General features: G+C 44.5%; 1 protein-coding gene and 1 long non-coding RNA gene across 3 annotated transcripts in view; one reads left to right on the plus strand and one right to left on the minus strand.

The window, feature by feature from the left end:
- The first annotated feature begins 860 nt into the window (after positions 1 to 860).
- Positions 861 to 15,806, plus strand: part of arhgef18b (rho/rac guanine nucleotide exchange factor (GEF) 18b) — a 34,700-nt gene continuing 19,754 nt past the window's right edge. Inside the window, 12 exon segments of the mRNA XM_035523231.1 lie at positions 861 to 1,033; positions 2,987 to 3,108; positions 3,355 to 3,818; positions 4,166 to 4,316; positions 4,470 to 4,596; positions 5,431 to 5,482; positions 6,048 to 6,060; positions 6,062 to 6,093; positions 6,518 to 6,592; positions 6,814 to 6,922; positions 7,382 to 7,616; positions 15,532 to 15,599. Of these exon segments, the coding sequence (XP_035379124.1) occupies positions 958 to 1,033; positions 2,987 to 3,108; positions 3,355 to 3,818; positions 4,166 to 4,316; positions 4,470 to 4,596; positions 5,431 to 5,482; positions 6,048 to 6,060; positions 6,062 to 6,093; positions 6,518 to 6,592; positions 6,814 to 6,922; positions 7,382 to 7,616; positions 15,532 to 15,599 (1,524 nt within the window). The 5' untranslated portion in view covers positions 861 to 957.
- Positions 4,599 to 7,571, minus strand: LOC118240829. Of its 2 annotated transcripts, none has more exons than XR_004775661.1 (4): positions 7,493 to 7,571; positions 6,569 to 6,646; positions 5,383 to 5,460; positions 4,599 to 4,678 (listed from the first exon to the last, which is right to left on the minus strand). It is a non-coding gene; the product is annotated as an uncharacterized LOC118240829 (long non-coding RNA). The 2 variants fall into 2 exon arrangements; XR_004775660.1 differs by lacking the exon at positions 7,493 to 7,571 and adding an exon at positions 7,361 to 7,446.

A 15,806-nucleotide genomic window follows, 5' to 3' on the forward strand; every position in this document is an offset into this window, starting at 1 on the left:
TGTGCTGAACAAGAAGGATGTCTCGTGATGATCTGTGCTCTGTGGGTGGGCACGGTTTGTTCGCTCGTTACGCATTAGACCCGTCTCTGATATAAAAGAAAGAAAGCTTTGCTTGCCCCATTGGTGCTTCGCTTTCTGTTGACAAAGATTAGGGAAATGCGCAGGCCCAATTTGTTGCTTGGCAAGTCAAGCGTGGTCTTACCAACGGCTCTCTGACGCACAGCTGTGGACCGGGGCCCCGAAAAACCGGGCCCCGCTGCGCCTTGGCGACAGCAGGTGCAGAGGAGCTGCTGCACTCTGCTCTGCAGGTCTGCTGTCACTTGTGTGCTTACATTTGCTGTTTGTCTAGCAGAAGCCTCGCTTTTGTTTCTAGTGCTGTAATTGCAGATCAGTATCTTTCAGCTTCACTTCCATGAGCTCATGAAGGATGTTTTCAGTTCACAACCAGTTTCGACTCTGTCCACCGCGTCACACTGTTCGATTGAGCGGAGCCAATTGGTCTTCTCTGAAAATTCTTTATCTCCAGCCTCATTCTGTCCCACGCTCTTTTTCCGCTGTTCTCTGTGCTTTATTATGCATCGTTTTTCTAAATCCCGAATAGCTGCTGCCCCCCTGGCTTGTTCCTTCGCTCCCCCGTGTCTCTCCTCTCTCTCTCTCTCTCTCTCTCTCTCCTCTCTCTCTCTCTCTTCTCATCTCTCTCTCTTTCTCCCTCTCTCTCTCTCTCTCTCTCTCCTCTCTCTCCTCTCTCTCTCTCTCTCTCTCTCTCTCTCTCTCCCTCCCTCCCTCCCTCCCTCCCTCCCCAAAGAGATCAGAAGTGGCAGCCCTCTTGAGTTTTGTCTCCCCTGAGTTTTGGACCGTGTGTTTCACTCTCTGCTGATTCCCTGCGCTGAGGTGCCTGCAGAGCTCGGCTTTCCCCCGTCTCCTGCTCGCATGCCCTTTTTGTAGGTTCTCCTTTCCATGGCTGACTCTCCACTCAACAACTCCTGGCCCTCTTTCTCCAAGTTCTGGATGAAACGATGGTCCTTCAAAAGAGGTAGAACCAACCAGTTCTCTCCACAGCTTTGAGTGTGATAGTCCGGGCTGTCTTTGATTTTTGGTCTGTCTTGGTTTTCCTCAGGTTATATTTTCATTTAAATTGACTATTTATTTTTGTGTATTGTGTTTTACCAGCTAGTTAAAGCTAAGTTACATCCTAAGAAATAACTGTCAGTAAGAGTCTCTTGATCTTATTTAATCTCTTGGTGCTTCTTGCTTAATGACTCCAACAGCAATGAGAAGTTTTTCAGGAGTGTTAGACACTGGATTTTAAGAATTAGTTCATATGTGCACATTTATATTCTCTAGATACTGTACTGTGTATAATGGACACTAGAATTGAGCTGTAGTGTTTCTCACAGGGGTCACATGTTTAGCTTCTCTTCTAAATGACAAAGCTTAATCGACTGTGCGTGTGCGTGTGCGTGCACATCAGGCTTACTTGCATTCTATTTGGATTCAGCACATCAACAAATATATTTACAGTACATACCAACGTGGGTTGACGTCTATGGTCATACATCACCCATGACCAAATGGCACACTTCTGGACACGCATCCGGCACAGGGTGCTTCAATGGGGTTTTCTAAATGTAGATCACATTATCAGGCACATGGTTGGTTTGGACAAAATGGGTTTTTTTCTTTTTTGGTTAAAACATCTTCCACTGTCACGCAGCGATGAGGTTCGTGGCTTTTCACGAGTTACTGACCCGTTAACGAGCTGTGTACTCTGGATAGGAACTAAACGTTAACCCTCCTTTGAGAGGATGCGACAGTGCGTGTGTAGCATTGCGTATATGAAACAAGTGGATGTGGCAACCAAAAAACTGTAGGGTTTTTTTCGTGGTTGCCAGCTGTTTACCAGCCCTTACACTCATTTGAGAGTGTGCACTCGGTAATCCTACACGCTACAGGTTATGAGATTTCTCGCAGTATTAAAAACACGCGGCTCAGCTCCTAAAAGTCCTCTGGATTAACGCGTGATGCGCAAGCAGAATTCGGCCACCTGATTTCAGATTGTTGTGTCCGGTCAGCTCATTCGTGTTTTCAGTGACCGAGAGGCGCCCATCACAGCCGATCCTAAAGGAATAAACGTCTCAGCGAGCGCCTTTTTGGCGACAACGTATGGTGGCAGGAGCTATCCTTAAAAGGATATTCGCGCATCGCGGCGGCAACGTGGTTTACATACTGCAAGCTAGATGTGGGCACAAACAAAACCTCTCCCGTGGGACACTGTCATCGTCTGGAGACCAAAGTGATTAACTTTGGAAAACTGCGGTCTAACGTCCGCGGACTGTTTAAGGCGAGCTCTGGCTCGCTTTCTCCGGGTTATGGACGTCGTGCTCACGGAAACAGTGACCCCCCACCCTGTGCGCAACCCCACGGGCGGACCCCCCACCCTGCGCGCGTTCACAGCTGCGCTGGGCTGCAGCCCCGCTAAAGCAGCGCGCTTTCATTTCCTATAATAAACACCAGATAACGAGGACACTTGTTAAGTAAACTGGTGCGGCCTCGTTATAATATACTGAGTAATTAATGTTTACGTTCCGCCTGCCTTGCTACAAGTGCTTCTACTTTCAATTAATTGTCGCTCAATTTTGATAGATTGTTTTGATACTAGGTATAATCAGAGATACAGTGTGACTAGATTTTGTGGGTTTATAAGACAATAGTTGGACGTATTCCTAACCGTAATCGAATGATCGCTATTTAGTTTCTTAAATTGTATATTCTGTGCAACATATTCTGTGGAGCAGGCGGTTGCAGGAACTGTCCAAGGGTGCCCAGCAGGCCATAACTAGCAGGAAGTTCTCCTGTTCATCAGAGGGAGGTCATCAGTGTCAAAGCGAAATCGACATGCCCTTTTCTGTCTGCTGCCGCCTGTAACGTGTGGGTTCCATGTGAAACTGGTTTGATCTGTGATGCTGACGCGCGTCTTCTTTTGCAGGCTCGGAGTCCAAACCATGCGCCCTGTCAGAGCGAACGATCTCCGGGACCAGCTCTTCTTCGTCTCTGTCTCCAGCCTCTATCGCGGAGGACATCTTCTTTAGCGGCGCGCCCGATAACAAGGCGAGAACAGCAGCCGCACTGCTGACTTTGTCTGCACTGACTAAACTGTAATGGTTATTTGGATATTCTCGGGCTTACACTATTATTATTTCGAGATTCTTTTGTTTATTATTAACCATCTTGTGCTCAGTTGTTTTGCTCTTGAATAGATTTTTTTTTTTATTGTATCCCCTTGTGAGTTTGCTGATACAAACTGTAATATAGAAAATGTGTAGCACTAGCTTTTTTTTAATCTTGCTTTTTCAGAATTCCTGCTTGGTTGAAAGTGACTTTGAGTGCTCTGGTGCAGACAGCAACGTGGACGACCTCTTGGACCTAAACTCTTCTTTGAGAGGCTCAGAGTATTTCAGAGACCTGCACACAGGACCTGGAGTGGACCTGAGCCAATCACAGAACCAGCGGTCGATCCTAGTCACCCCTGTGGGTGAAGTCCATCATAGTCCTTCTCCAATTATCCACCCTGTGCCAAACTGTGATTTGTGCCACCCACAGCATAGCACGATGGTCTCGCAGTCACATGGCGACATTGATCTGCTGTCAGAGCAGGGTGAGGCAGTCTCTGTTGACGCAGTGGTGGGTGTGGATGGCCCTGGGGCGAAACCGGAGGTTGATCCCAATATGGAGAGTTTCCCCATACTGGTCAGGTCCATGTCCACTTCACGCAGACACAGCTGGGACGTGCCACTGTCTCCCGTCGGCCTGGGGAGGAGGTGAGACCCAGGGCTCGTGCACAGCAGCACACCTCTAGCAGTCCGTGCTGCAGAAACGCTTAAGTCTTCAGGCTGTCGTCTGTAGCCTGGAGAGAGTGTTTGGTTGTTTGCGTGAAGTAACAGAGAGCTGTTGTGAAAATGAGGAACTACCAAACATATATGGAGTGCACTACTAAAGTGACACACCCATGCGGTTGCAAGTGTATCACAGATTGTTAAAGCAGCAGTCTTTAATCTTACACGTCTGTTTCTTTATAGTCATGAGAGTCAGAAACTTCGGATGTGTTAGTAGTGTTATACCAGCACCTTACTTTTACTGGTCTATGTGTGTGTGTGTGTGTGTGTAGGTTTAGTCTGGACACAGCGAGCATTGACAGTGATGTGGACAGAGAAGATCAGAGTGGAGTGCAGTGCTCTCAGCTCATCTCTCTATCTCCCTCCCAGAGCTCTGTGGAGGAGTTAGCTATGTCTGGAGCAACATGCAGCACCAAAACCTCAGTAATGCCGCCTTGGGCTCTTTATAGTGCTGCTGAACCTCATCTGAACGAATCATTTTCAGTAGCATGAACGCTGATCATCTTAATCTATTCAAAAACATTTCTCACTTATGGTTGTAAGATTTTTACATTTAGAATCTGTTTTTATTTCCAGCAGACATGTGCATTTGGGAGGACTGTATATTCCAGGTCGGAGATCCTGGCCACGGATGAGAAGTCTCGCGCAGAAAGAGTCTCTCGCATTCTGGAAACTTCCCAGCAGGCTGCTAGGGCTTCAGGAGGTCAGTTCTTCTAGCAGATCAAATCCAGTACATTTCCTGCTTGGTTTGCACAGCAGCACCTTCATGTTGCATTTGGACTGTTCTGTGCATGGGAGATTCATATAGCTGTATTTTTAATTGAAGTTGGTTGTACTGCACTATAATTTGCACTGGACCACACTTAGTGCACCTTATTGTATTTACCTGCATTAAATCAACAGTTTCCACAATTAAAAACAAAACCTGGATGAAAAAAATTTTTTTTAAAGATGGGCATTAATAGAATGAAGCAAACTGTACTTATGCTGTCAGGGTGTTAATGAATAGAATCTATGGTAATATTATGGCCTATGAATTCTTTTAGAAACCTCATCCCATCACATAAATTAAATGTGTATGTATATATATAGTAACTGAAACTTATGATTCTATATGCTTTGTGTAAGACTTTTCTTTTAGGTAAAAAAATTGATTCTTCAGATAGATGTACTTATGCTTTAAAGATTCAGCCAAGCTCACATTGTCTGAAAATGTTTTAAATAGTACTCAAAAAATCTGATTCATTCATCTTGCCAACCCTATGAACCATTTTGTGGACCAAGTGAACCATTTTGCAGCATGCCCACTTGCATCAAAACTTGCATCAAAACTTGCATCAAAAAATTCCTGGATTATAAAATTGTTACGTCTGTCCTGTTCATAATCATTCCATGGCATTATATCACTTTTTGAGGCACAAATATAATATTAACTTCTCTAGAAGTGTACATAGGTCAAATTGGGATTAAGGCGGGTTTACACTTATACCGCTGCATGCTGTGATGTCCTCAACACTTTGTTTTGTCTCTGTCTCAGAGGAAAACGATGAAACAGAAGGACTGGGATCTGCAGAAGGACAATGTCACATGTAAGTTCAACAAACCCATATTCCATCCTGTCATACCGAATAAATACCTAAGTCGCTCTGGATACGAGCATCTGCCAAATGCTTTAAATTTAAATGTAAATATTCCACTATGCAAACTATCATACACCTTTTAAATGACTGAGGACCTGTTAGGGGCAGAAACTCCACCCAACTAGACCCAGACTGTGATACTCTGGCATAAACCGGGTTTGAGCCTGTGGTGACTTGGTCTTTACACCAAGGAGCCTTAGGTCATGCAGCAGCCCCAGTGGTGGTGGGCGTGTTTTCTGAGGGAAAGTTTTTGAAAAAGGCCCTTTCACAGTTTCACACAACAGAGAGCCATAAGAGTTTTGAGGCTGAAACGTCTGGGCAGAGGCAGCAGTTGATGACCCCGTGGGTGTGTGTGCGGGTGTGTGTGCATGTGTGAGAGGGAGAGGTACGAAAAACAGTTAAAACATAGATTTGTAAGACAGCACCTAGTGCCGTGCCCCCCCCCCCCCCCCCCCCCCCCCCCACCAACACACACACACACACACACTCAGTCTCAGTGTCTTGTTTGTCTTAGGCTGATGGTACAGAAAAGTTCTGCAAGAGCTTAAGATGTATCATGGGTAAGTAAACAGAGTGGCAGGCGCCTGCTATATCTGGAGCTCCACCCCTCCCCCTCCTAAAAGAGCTGCTCATCTCCCAACATACAGCAATGGCCAAAGTCCACCTGAGTCTGGTTAGCATCTGCGTTGCCTTAAAACAAAAGCTCAGCTGAACATGTGTTGCTTCACTTTGCTACTGTTCAAAGCACTGACGTTGAAATAAAGATGATGTGCTTTACCGGCACCAAAATAAAAGTCCTCTGAGTGTGAATGCCACCTGAGTGTGCTTCTAACACGACTGCTGTGGGGAAAACCCTAATGTCACTCACGCTCCTACTCATTTTCTGCCTGTGGGTAGCATGTATGTACAGAATGGCTGTGTTTGGTAGTGGGTGATTCGTAATGAATGGGTGTCCTATGTGATATTTGCGTGTACTGTCCCTAGAGCCAAGGGCAGAACGTCGAGTGCAGACAGAAAAGAGTCTGGGAGCGTCACCTGGTATGAATTCCTCTCCAACGAGTAAGTCCCACCACGTTTGCTTGCATGTCTTATATGTCCCGATTTGATATGAATCTTGGATGAGAAAAAAAAAGTGAGGTTTAAATCATGGCAACTCTTAAGTTAATATTCACAGCAGACCCCGCATTATTGCACTTTAGCTACACTGCTTCACCTCGCACCACAAAGCACGGGGCAGAAGCGAAACCTGCAGCTTTCACTGTGTTCTTGGCAAACACTAGGAATGAGGAAGAGGAGGAGCACACAGAGCGGCCAGAGAAGGGCACCATGGTCAAGCGCACTCTGAGCTCTCTGAGGAACCGAATGACTGGCTCCTTCAACAAAGACAAGGTGACTGCACACGTCAGAGGCCTTACTGTAGTACACACTTCCTCCACACCACTTTGTGCACCCATTTCCAAGAAATGCCGCTGCAACTGTAGTGTTGCTTGTTCGCTGCTGTAACTTCCTTCCTTTTGTTCCCTTCACACAGAGGGGTTTGTTTAAGAATGAAACCAAATGTCTTGTTCATCATGCCTCGTGATGTTTTGGTCATTTTATTTACTTAGTTGCACTAATGATATTTGAAGCTATTTAGAACCTGGTCATGGTTCAGACATATTATTTCAGTACCATATTTAAGGTAGCTTTGTGCAAGTGTAGATGCACGATAACTGCAATTTGCAACTGAAACTTCAAGCTGTTTCAGTGCAAATTTTCTCTCATCTTCCATCAGGCAGTCACATACAAAGACTTGCATAGCCTTAAATAAAGAAAGCATTTACTTACTCATTTGTCTCTCTATTCCAGGGTAAGAACCGGGAGAAAGATCAGCAGAAAGAGAGGGACAAAGAAAGAGAGAGGGAGAGAGAGAGGGAGAGAGAGAGAGAGAGGGTGCTGAAGGAACAAGAGAAAGCTCACCGCCGGAGTCTGATTAGCCGCAGTAGCAACGGCCACCTGCTCGTCCCGGGTTCCTTCTCCAGCCTTGCCACATGCTCACTGTGCAGCAAGACCCTGCACAAAAAGCATGGCCTGCAGTGCCTCAGTGAGTACACGTGCACACATACACACACACGCGCGCGTGTGCATGCATGCATGCATGTGTGCAAGGCAGCTGCACACGCCACGCACACGCCACGCACACGCCACGCCACGCACACACGCGCGCATGCATGCATGCATGCATGCGTGCAAGGCAGCTGCACACGCCACGCCACGCACACACGCGCGCATGCATGCATGCGTGCGAGGCAGCTGCACACGCCACGCACGCACGCGCGCATGCATGCATGCATGCGTGCGAGGCAGCTGCACACGCCACGCACACACACACCTCTTGCTTGGCCCCTGCCAACGTTCGGCACAGCCTCCATGTGTTAGGCTGACTTTGTTAATCACAGCAGTTGTGACCAAAACAAGGCATCTTGTTCTCTGCCTATTGCTTTCACCTTCTCGTCACATCTTGGAAGACTGCAAGTGTTCACATAGAGAATGAGCAAGGTGCAAGAGTCCCTTGAGTGTTAAAATCCTTCTTGCTCGATCCCTCTTGCTTGTTATCCCAGATTAAGTGATCTATCCATTTATAATGAGTCACTGGGCTCTTTGGCAATAGTAATAATAATAATATCTCTTTTCAAGAGGCAATGTGAACATAATTGTTAATGCAATATATTTTTATGATGGTTTAGAGGCCAGAGCATTCTGATCCATTCCCCCCCCCCCCCCCAGAAAGTCTTGTAGTGTGTCCACACTGAAACCTGCTCCCAATCTATATTCTTTTTCAGTCCTACAGCATTCAAAGCTCAACAGATTTTGTTATTGATATAAATCCGCCTTCCCACGTTCGCATGGTTTTACTTTGCTTTCTGTTCCGTGTTCTACAACTTATATGTAATTCAGTGAATTTTGAAGAAAATAATCTAAATGGTGTAGACTGATATCAGCCATTTACAATAAAATGTAAAATGAGTTAGTTTATGGCAACTCATATTAATGCTGAGCTGTTTATTACAGAAACATAAATGTGCCATAGTGATGGTGTATAGGCAGGTTATAAATGTCAAAGGCTACAAGATACTCGTTTAGAATCTCCAACTCTTCCCAAGTATAACATTTGCAGTACTCTATCCTTCCTGTACTCGTTTGTTTAAAGACAGGGTGTCTGCTGTTCTTGCATGACTTATGACCCAGTTTAATATTGTACACATTTTTCAAATTCAAATTTTTCTTGAAGCCTTGTCCTTCTGTGCAAAAGTCTACATATGTGTACACACAAATCAGATTAAACTTGGTGGACGGTCACTGAGCCAGATTGTCTATACCCCTGCACTGAACAGTTTAACGTGTTTCCTATTCAGTTCATACCTAATTCAATTCACCAAACATTTAGTGAGTTAAAAAAGACGTATTGGAGCTGGGGACACTCTACAATGATCAGCGCAGAACAAGGTCTATGCAGTGCAGGTCTGGGCTCAAGCAGCAATGTGCCATCGTCACTGGAGCCGTTCAGACTGAGGGATGAACGGTTGTTGGTGTCATTGGTTCAGCATACAACTGCATGGCCTAAGAAAGGCTTTCTATGTTTATGCAGTGTCTTGAAAGGTGAGGAAATCCATGAACACTGAGGAACAATCACCCGTTCAGTGCCATCACGAAGCGTCTGTGGAATATTATGCATGAGTGTTCGAGTGGGATTGCTTACTAAACAAATCGTGTTGATATATTTCATCAGGTTCCAAACAGCCCAGTCTGACCATAATCAGTCACACAGATTCAATAAGCAGACTTGCAAAAGGAGACACGAAACAGAAAAGCTGCAGTGAACTAACTGCAAGGTTGTGGACTTAAATTGTCATTTAGGACAGCCCGGTTCATTTAAGGAAGTCAGAATAAGCAGTGAAACCGATTGCATAGTACAGATGACTGGATGGTTAGACAAATGTATGTAATGATAGAGAGATGACGGAGAGAAACAATTGAGGGAGTTGGACAGAGGACTGCAGCTGCTGGATGTGCTGCTGTAGCTCACCTGTACAGACAGGTTGTGGGGGAGACCTCTCTCTGATGTGAGTTTAGAGACACTGGTTTGTCTTTTACACTGCGTTTAACCCAGCATGTCGGCCAGAACACCACTTAAGGCCGGGATGAGTTCAAGAGTTTAATAGCAACAGCAGGGATTCCAGTAATAACAGTCATAACAGTCAGGGTCATTGGTCGTGGCTGTGGTATATCGTCATTAACGCGCAGCCTTGGAATGAACACAACAGACATTCCCCATGCGGTCGACTGTCCAGCGTTAACTATCTCCTGGATGTTGACGTCTCTATGTACGTTTCCAACCAATTACAAATCGCTTAACTGGGGAGTCATAATAGATCGACTATACCAGATACAAATAACATCCACTCCTAAATATAAACATGAATAATGAACCTAATCTTGCATCTCTACAGGGCGTTTTGTACACAGACGGTATAAGGTATGAATACCACCCAGATGAATGTTATGCTCAGAGCAAATAATAAGTTGCTCTGGATAAAAGCATCTGCCAACTGCTGTAAATGTGGACGTCGCTAATTTATAATCCTATTAGTAGGGTCTTATCTGCAATAGTCATCTAAGACATATGCTAGGAAAAAACAAATTGAGAAATAAGTCATACCAAAAAGTTTTCTTCACTTTATGAAGCCATTTTACTGACACCTGGTGGTCTGGATGTTTAACTGCATTAAATCTGTTTTAAACATGGCCACCTCCATGTGGGTCCCTTGCTCTACACGGCATAAACCGGTTCATTTGAAGACTACACATCGATTTGATCGCATTTGAGCCGCACTTGATAGTAAAACTGTAGAAATAATCATCGCTTCCATAAATGTTTCTATTTCGGCAGTTAGTAATAACGTCTTACTGCTCCTTTAATCGCGCGCGACCAGAATAGTCACTGACTGTCACTTTAAATCTGGCAAAGTTTTGGAAACGCGCCCTTCCCGAGTCCCACAATGCCTCGGGAGATCCGGGACCCAATCCAATCCCAAATCCAACACAACAGCCGTCGTGCTGGAATACTGGTGGCTGACTAAGTGGTTCCCAGTTGTCCAGAATGGCCTGGTTTTGTGTTTTCGACGCTGGGTTTCGCCTGAGAGGGACCTGACGCGCAGGCCGCGTGCACGCCAACGGACGCAGCAGGTGCGCGGTTACTTGGCCTGACTTCTTACTGGGAAACGAATCCCACTATCGACCCCGCTGGTCGCTCAGGCGTCTCGGCCTTTTGTCGTTATTATAGTTGTAATTATTTTTGCAGGTAAACACTTGGTTTAAGCTCATCTGCAGTACGAGTGTTCGGGAGTTGCTTTGGACGGCTAGCTAGCGTTAGCTAAGGTGACGATATGAAGTGATTTTTGCTAAATTTAAAGATTGCATTAATAGTGGGATGAATTAACTATGTAATAGCTAGCTATTTAACTTTCTTTTAGCTGTAACTAAGAGCAATACAGTTAAACCTAACGATACGCAAGAAGGAGAAAATGGGCGTCGTGTCGCTAGCGATAGCCATCTACTAGTGAGAGCAGAGGCCCTTTCTGGAACGTTTGGTGTTCTGTATACTTGTGTTATCGCTCATACCTGCTTCAGTCAAGTTAGCCAAGTTAGGTCTAGTGATTTCTGCTTCCGAAGAAATAACCTCTTATCGCTGTTTCTGTAGGTTAATGAGTGAAGGCCTTGTTTTTATGTTGTTGTTTTCCCCCGTGACTTTGTTGTGCAGGATAATTTTTCATGATGTGAATCAGAAAACGGGTAATTGACAATTGGAGAGTTTCATAGTTTCGTGGTTTCAGATGCCCTCTGCATGCCCTCTCTACACCATAACCTGTCGCTCCCTCTTGGATTAGAAATACAGACTCTCCTTCCCTCTGTGTGGGCTCACATGGCGGTTATTGCGCTTGTCAGGGCTGAGAGTCTGTTTTTGTTGGTACTGTTCCTTTAGAGGCTTAAAGCAGGTCAGATGCACTAGGCTGTCAGACTTGTCCTCTAAAACCACGGAAAGGTTTTGGGGTGTTGCTGCGTGCACTTTGTGAGGTCGTGGTCTGATTGTTGCCGGTATGTCTAGAACAGCGGTCAGTTATAGAACAGATGCAAAGTGCATGAGGATGTTACTGAGTATAGACTTATTTCTCAAGGCAGGGTTCAGATCATGTGATAAAGGGATTATTTAAAGTTCCTTGAATAGCTAATCTGGTTTCTGTTCCAATTAAAAATCTCTTGTGCACGAAATGGGGGGGGGAGGAATTCTAACTTCTGCTGACTTTATTCTGAAATGAATTTTGTAACTTGTTGATTGCTTTTGTTTTTTTTTGTTGACTAGTCAGAAGTGCTCCCTTAGAGACTTTAAAACCCCCCCCCCCCCCCCCCCCACCCCTGAAGTCATCACTTTTAAAACCCTAAAGAAGTGCCACTAAGATCCTGGTTAGAGAGTGAGTGAGAATATGATGACATAAGTGCTTGTAAAAGTTTTCACTTCAGAATTGGCTTGGAATGAGAAGCATGCAAGTTTGGTAGGTATGATTACAGTGCATGTGCACTTAGTGTTCTGCGTTGCATTTAACCCTGAAGATATGTATTCCAGTCACATTTTCCCATGGGGGGGAGCTCCTCTTGACGGCATCAGGTGCTGAGTAAAGTGATAGAAAGTGTTCAGTATGTAAGGCAACAGAGACCATGTCCATTTATTTTTACACACACACACACGCGCGCACACAGGCATCACGTTAGTTGCGTTCCTATTCTGGGTTATAGGTTCCCATTGCGTTAGCACAAAGAAAGTAAACACATGAAAGTTCTATCCATATAGTACACACTGCTCTATGAAGGGAAATATGCTGTTGATACAGCACACCATAGGTGATCCCTCATAGACTTCAGTACCTGTAATCACTGTAGATATGTGGTAGCATTCAACATACTCGATGTCTCCAAACGCACAAATAACTGTTTATAAATGACTAATAATTAATACTAATATTTGTCCAGACAGCCCTTGTATATTTATTTTTATAAACAACAGACCAAGAAAAAAATGAAGCAAGACAAAACTTGGGTGTCACGGCCCTTGCTTAGCTGGGTCTCTCCACTCCTATTAAAGCACAAAGTAACATTAAATACGAGCTTCACATCAACACACCGAATATATCACACACAACCTGTTTTGCCAAGCATAAATGGAGGTGTGTCAGTGTGCACAAATGGAGAATAGAAATAAATAACCTATGAAAAGAAAAGACATGCCAATATGGCAGCACAATGTTGTAGATTCTCTAGTTTGACTAAGGCAAATCCATGCTAACAGATACTCAATAAATCCTCATACTACGTGCAAAATTAGTATTGTACTGTAAATCTTAAATATATTTGGTGAATTCAGCTGTGGATATTTTTTTATTTTAAAAGCTCTCATTTAAAATTAAGACGCATGAATATTATAAAGTGCAAGAGTAACTGACACTCCACTGAAACACTTCACATGTTGCTAGATTAACCATATTCTGTGCACGCATGTTGAAATTATTTTTGACGAAGTTCTCACACACACACCCACACACAAAAATAAAATGAAACACACAATTAAGATTGTTCTTGATTGAAAAGTGCAGATGACCTTGGCTCGGTGCATATGCCAGAAAAGGTTGCTTGGTGTAGTAAAACCCCTGCTGACAGTTCTCCCCACACACAGCAGCCATGGTTAAGTCTGATGCTCTAGTAAAGGCTTTTTCTTTCTTTTCGTGCACTGCTCTGAGGAAGATGGCTTCTTTTTAAGTCAGCCTCACAGGTCTTCCTCACACCATGTCGAGGTGTTTGTCATTAACAAACTGAGACCAGACTCCCCTAAAATCGTTTTGACCATGTTTGTTGCAGAACAGAGCTTTATAAGTAACTGCAATGATGAAAGTGACTCCTATCAATAGAGGAGTCCTCTATCAATAGATGTGAGGTCCTCGACTGATCTTATTGTGTGAGGGTTCGTGCAACCCTCTATTGCCACTTTAAAATGGTCTTTTTCCATCCCTGATTGTGACTTTTGTTTATTGATCATAGTTTAGTGTAGTGCAAGATGGCAAGAGTGTACAATAAGCTTGTTTTTGCTTTGCCATTCTGTTCTGAGGACTACCAAGACGCTTTATAAGATGCTTATATCAGCCAAACATATTGACTATCTAATGTGATCATACACATTGAGCCAGAACAGTAAATGAGTCCTCAACCTCATCAAAGTTCCTGACTCACACTTTCTCTAGTGAAACTTGGCTCACGGTGGTTCCACAGAGCTTTCTGTTGTGTTGAGCTGCTTGTCTCTGCTTGGTTGGAGTCCCTACGCACCTTGCTGGTTAGTCAATATATGACTTTTTGTATAAGCAGAGCTTTCAGTCACTCAAGGGAAGATGTTAAGGAGTTAAACTTCAGTTTTTAGGCTAGGTTTCGTATTTTGTGACAGGTTTGTTTCTCACTGTGTCACTTATAAAGCTGCTTGTTTATTTTTCACTTTGTTTTAGGCTATAAATTTAATTGCTCTCTGCAGTACGAGGTTGCCGATAAACATCCTGCCAATCACAGCCAAGTCTGCGTGCCTTGTGGACACACTGACCTATCTTGGATGTCCTTGCTGAGCATTCCAAGTGTTCTGACGAATCACAGGCCTTCTCCAGTCCCACAGCCCTGCCTTCAACCAGGGCTCACGAGCATGTGAAGTGTTTGAGGTCAAAATATAGCAGTTAAAAACATATGCACAGGTTTGCAGTGTAATGCATTATCACTGTTTGTGCATCTTATTTGGCTTGTAATGGACAGACATTAATAGAAGATAGTCTGATGCTTTGATCATGGATGTGTACTAACCCATATTATTGTAATATTTTGTGAACATAGCGTAACAGTGAATAGGCTGAAGAATGTATATAACCTAAATCTCTCACCTGGGAGCTTGTTGCACTGGCGAGGCTGCGTGTTAAAGGTCTCACGACACTTTTTACCCTCATATGTTGACTGGGATTTTTAAGACGAGACACAGATGTTTGTTTTCCCCCCCTGAAAACCAATCACGTGGCTGTTTTGCAAAAGAAGGTGATTGTGTTTGAGAGTAGTGGTGTGCTTCCTTTGTGTTCTTTGAATAGTTTTGTTAGTAGATGGTCCAGCTGTCGGCGAAACCTGACACTGGCTGCGTCTCTCAAAAATACTTTCTTGGCAGCTGGTTCCTGATGATTACTTGGGATCGTTTCATTAGCTGACTGGGCCTAAATGGAAATCTCTGTTCTCTGCCTCTGCACGTGGATGCTGGAGCTTGCACTCGCCCACCCTGTCCGAGACACTACGTGCACTCCAAGCCTGCGAGCATAGAAATAAAAGTGCACAGCCACTCTGAGGGAAAACAACCTTCGCTGTTCCGAGGGGCTTATCGTCTTAAAGATGAACTAGTTACTGATGCATGTCTCTGCAGAGTGTTATTCAATTGAACTAAAGTGGGTGGCAGTTCTAGGTTTGAAGTTTGCTCGAAACATTTCTCATCTGCTTTTGTTCGGAGGCCTAGAGAGCAGCTTTATCAGCAGAAGCTTAACTTTGAGTGGCAGCTGTGCTGATCAGGCCTGGGCCGTGCCGCGTCTGTTCTTTTGTGCTAGGTACGTGCAGCATAAAAAGTCTGTCGTTTCATTTGGGTTTTCATGCAGTCGATAAGGTAGCATTTGCAGACGTGCTCTCTGATGAGAGACCTTAGGGCAGAGCCGAGCCCGAGCTCCTGGCCTGCAAATGGCCCGGTGCGGGTTTATATCATAATCCCATCCTTGTTCGACACCTGCAGGGATTGTGGATTGCGCTCTTCTTTTTTTTTTTTTTTCCCAAGCACATGCTGCCAAACTGGTTTTGAAACAGAAACCCATAACTTTCCCCGCATGCCTTTCCACCCTTTGTCTTCACAGACTGCGCCGTTAACGTCCACAAGAACTGTAAGAGTCTCCTGACGGATTGCAGCAACAGCAAGAACAAGGTGAGCGTGCCCGCCACGGTGACCAGCGTGAAGCACCTGCGTAAGGCTCTCTGGGGGCCCTGACCAACCTATAGGAATACAGCAATATCTACCTAAATAAAGCAGGACTTGTGTGTTCTCTCATTTCTCCAAGTATGTGGTTCTAAAAATGAGAAAGTTCACCACATGCAATCGCATTCATTTCAAGCGGTACTTGTTTCAGTAGAT

The sequence above is a fragment of the Electrophorus electricus genome, chromosome 26 (assembly GCF_013358815.1).
Source record: "Electrophorus electricus isolate fEleEle1 chromosome 26, fEleEle1.pri, whole genome shotgun sequence".
Taxonomy (NCBI): domain Eukaryota; kingdom Metazoa; phylum Chordata; class Actinopteri; order Gymnotiformes; family Gymnotidae; genus Electrophorus; species Electrophorus electricus.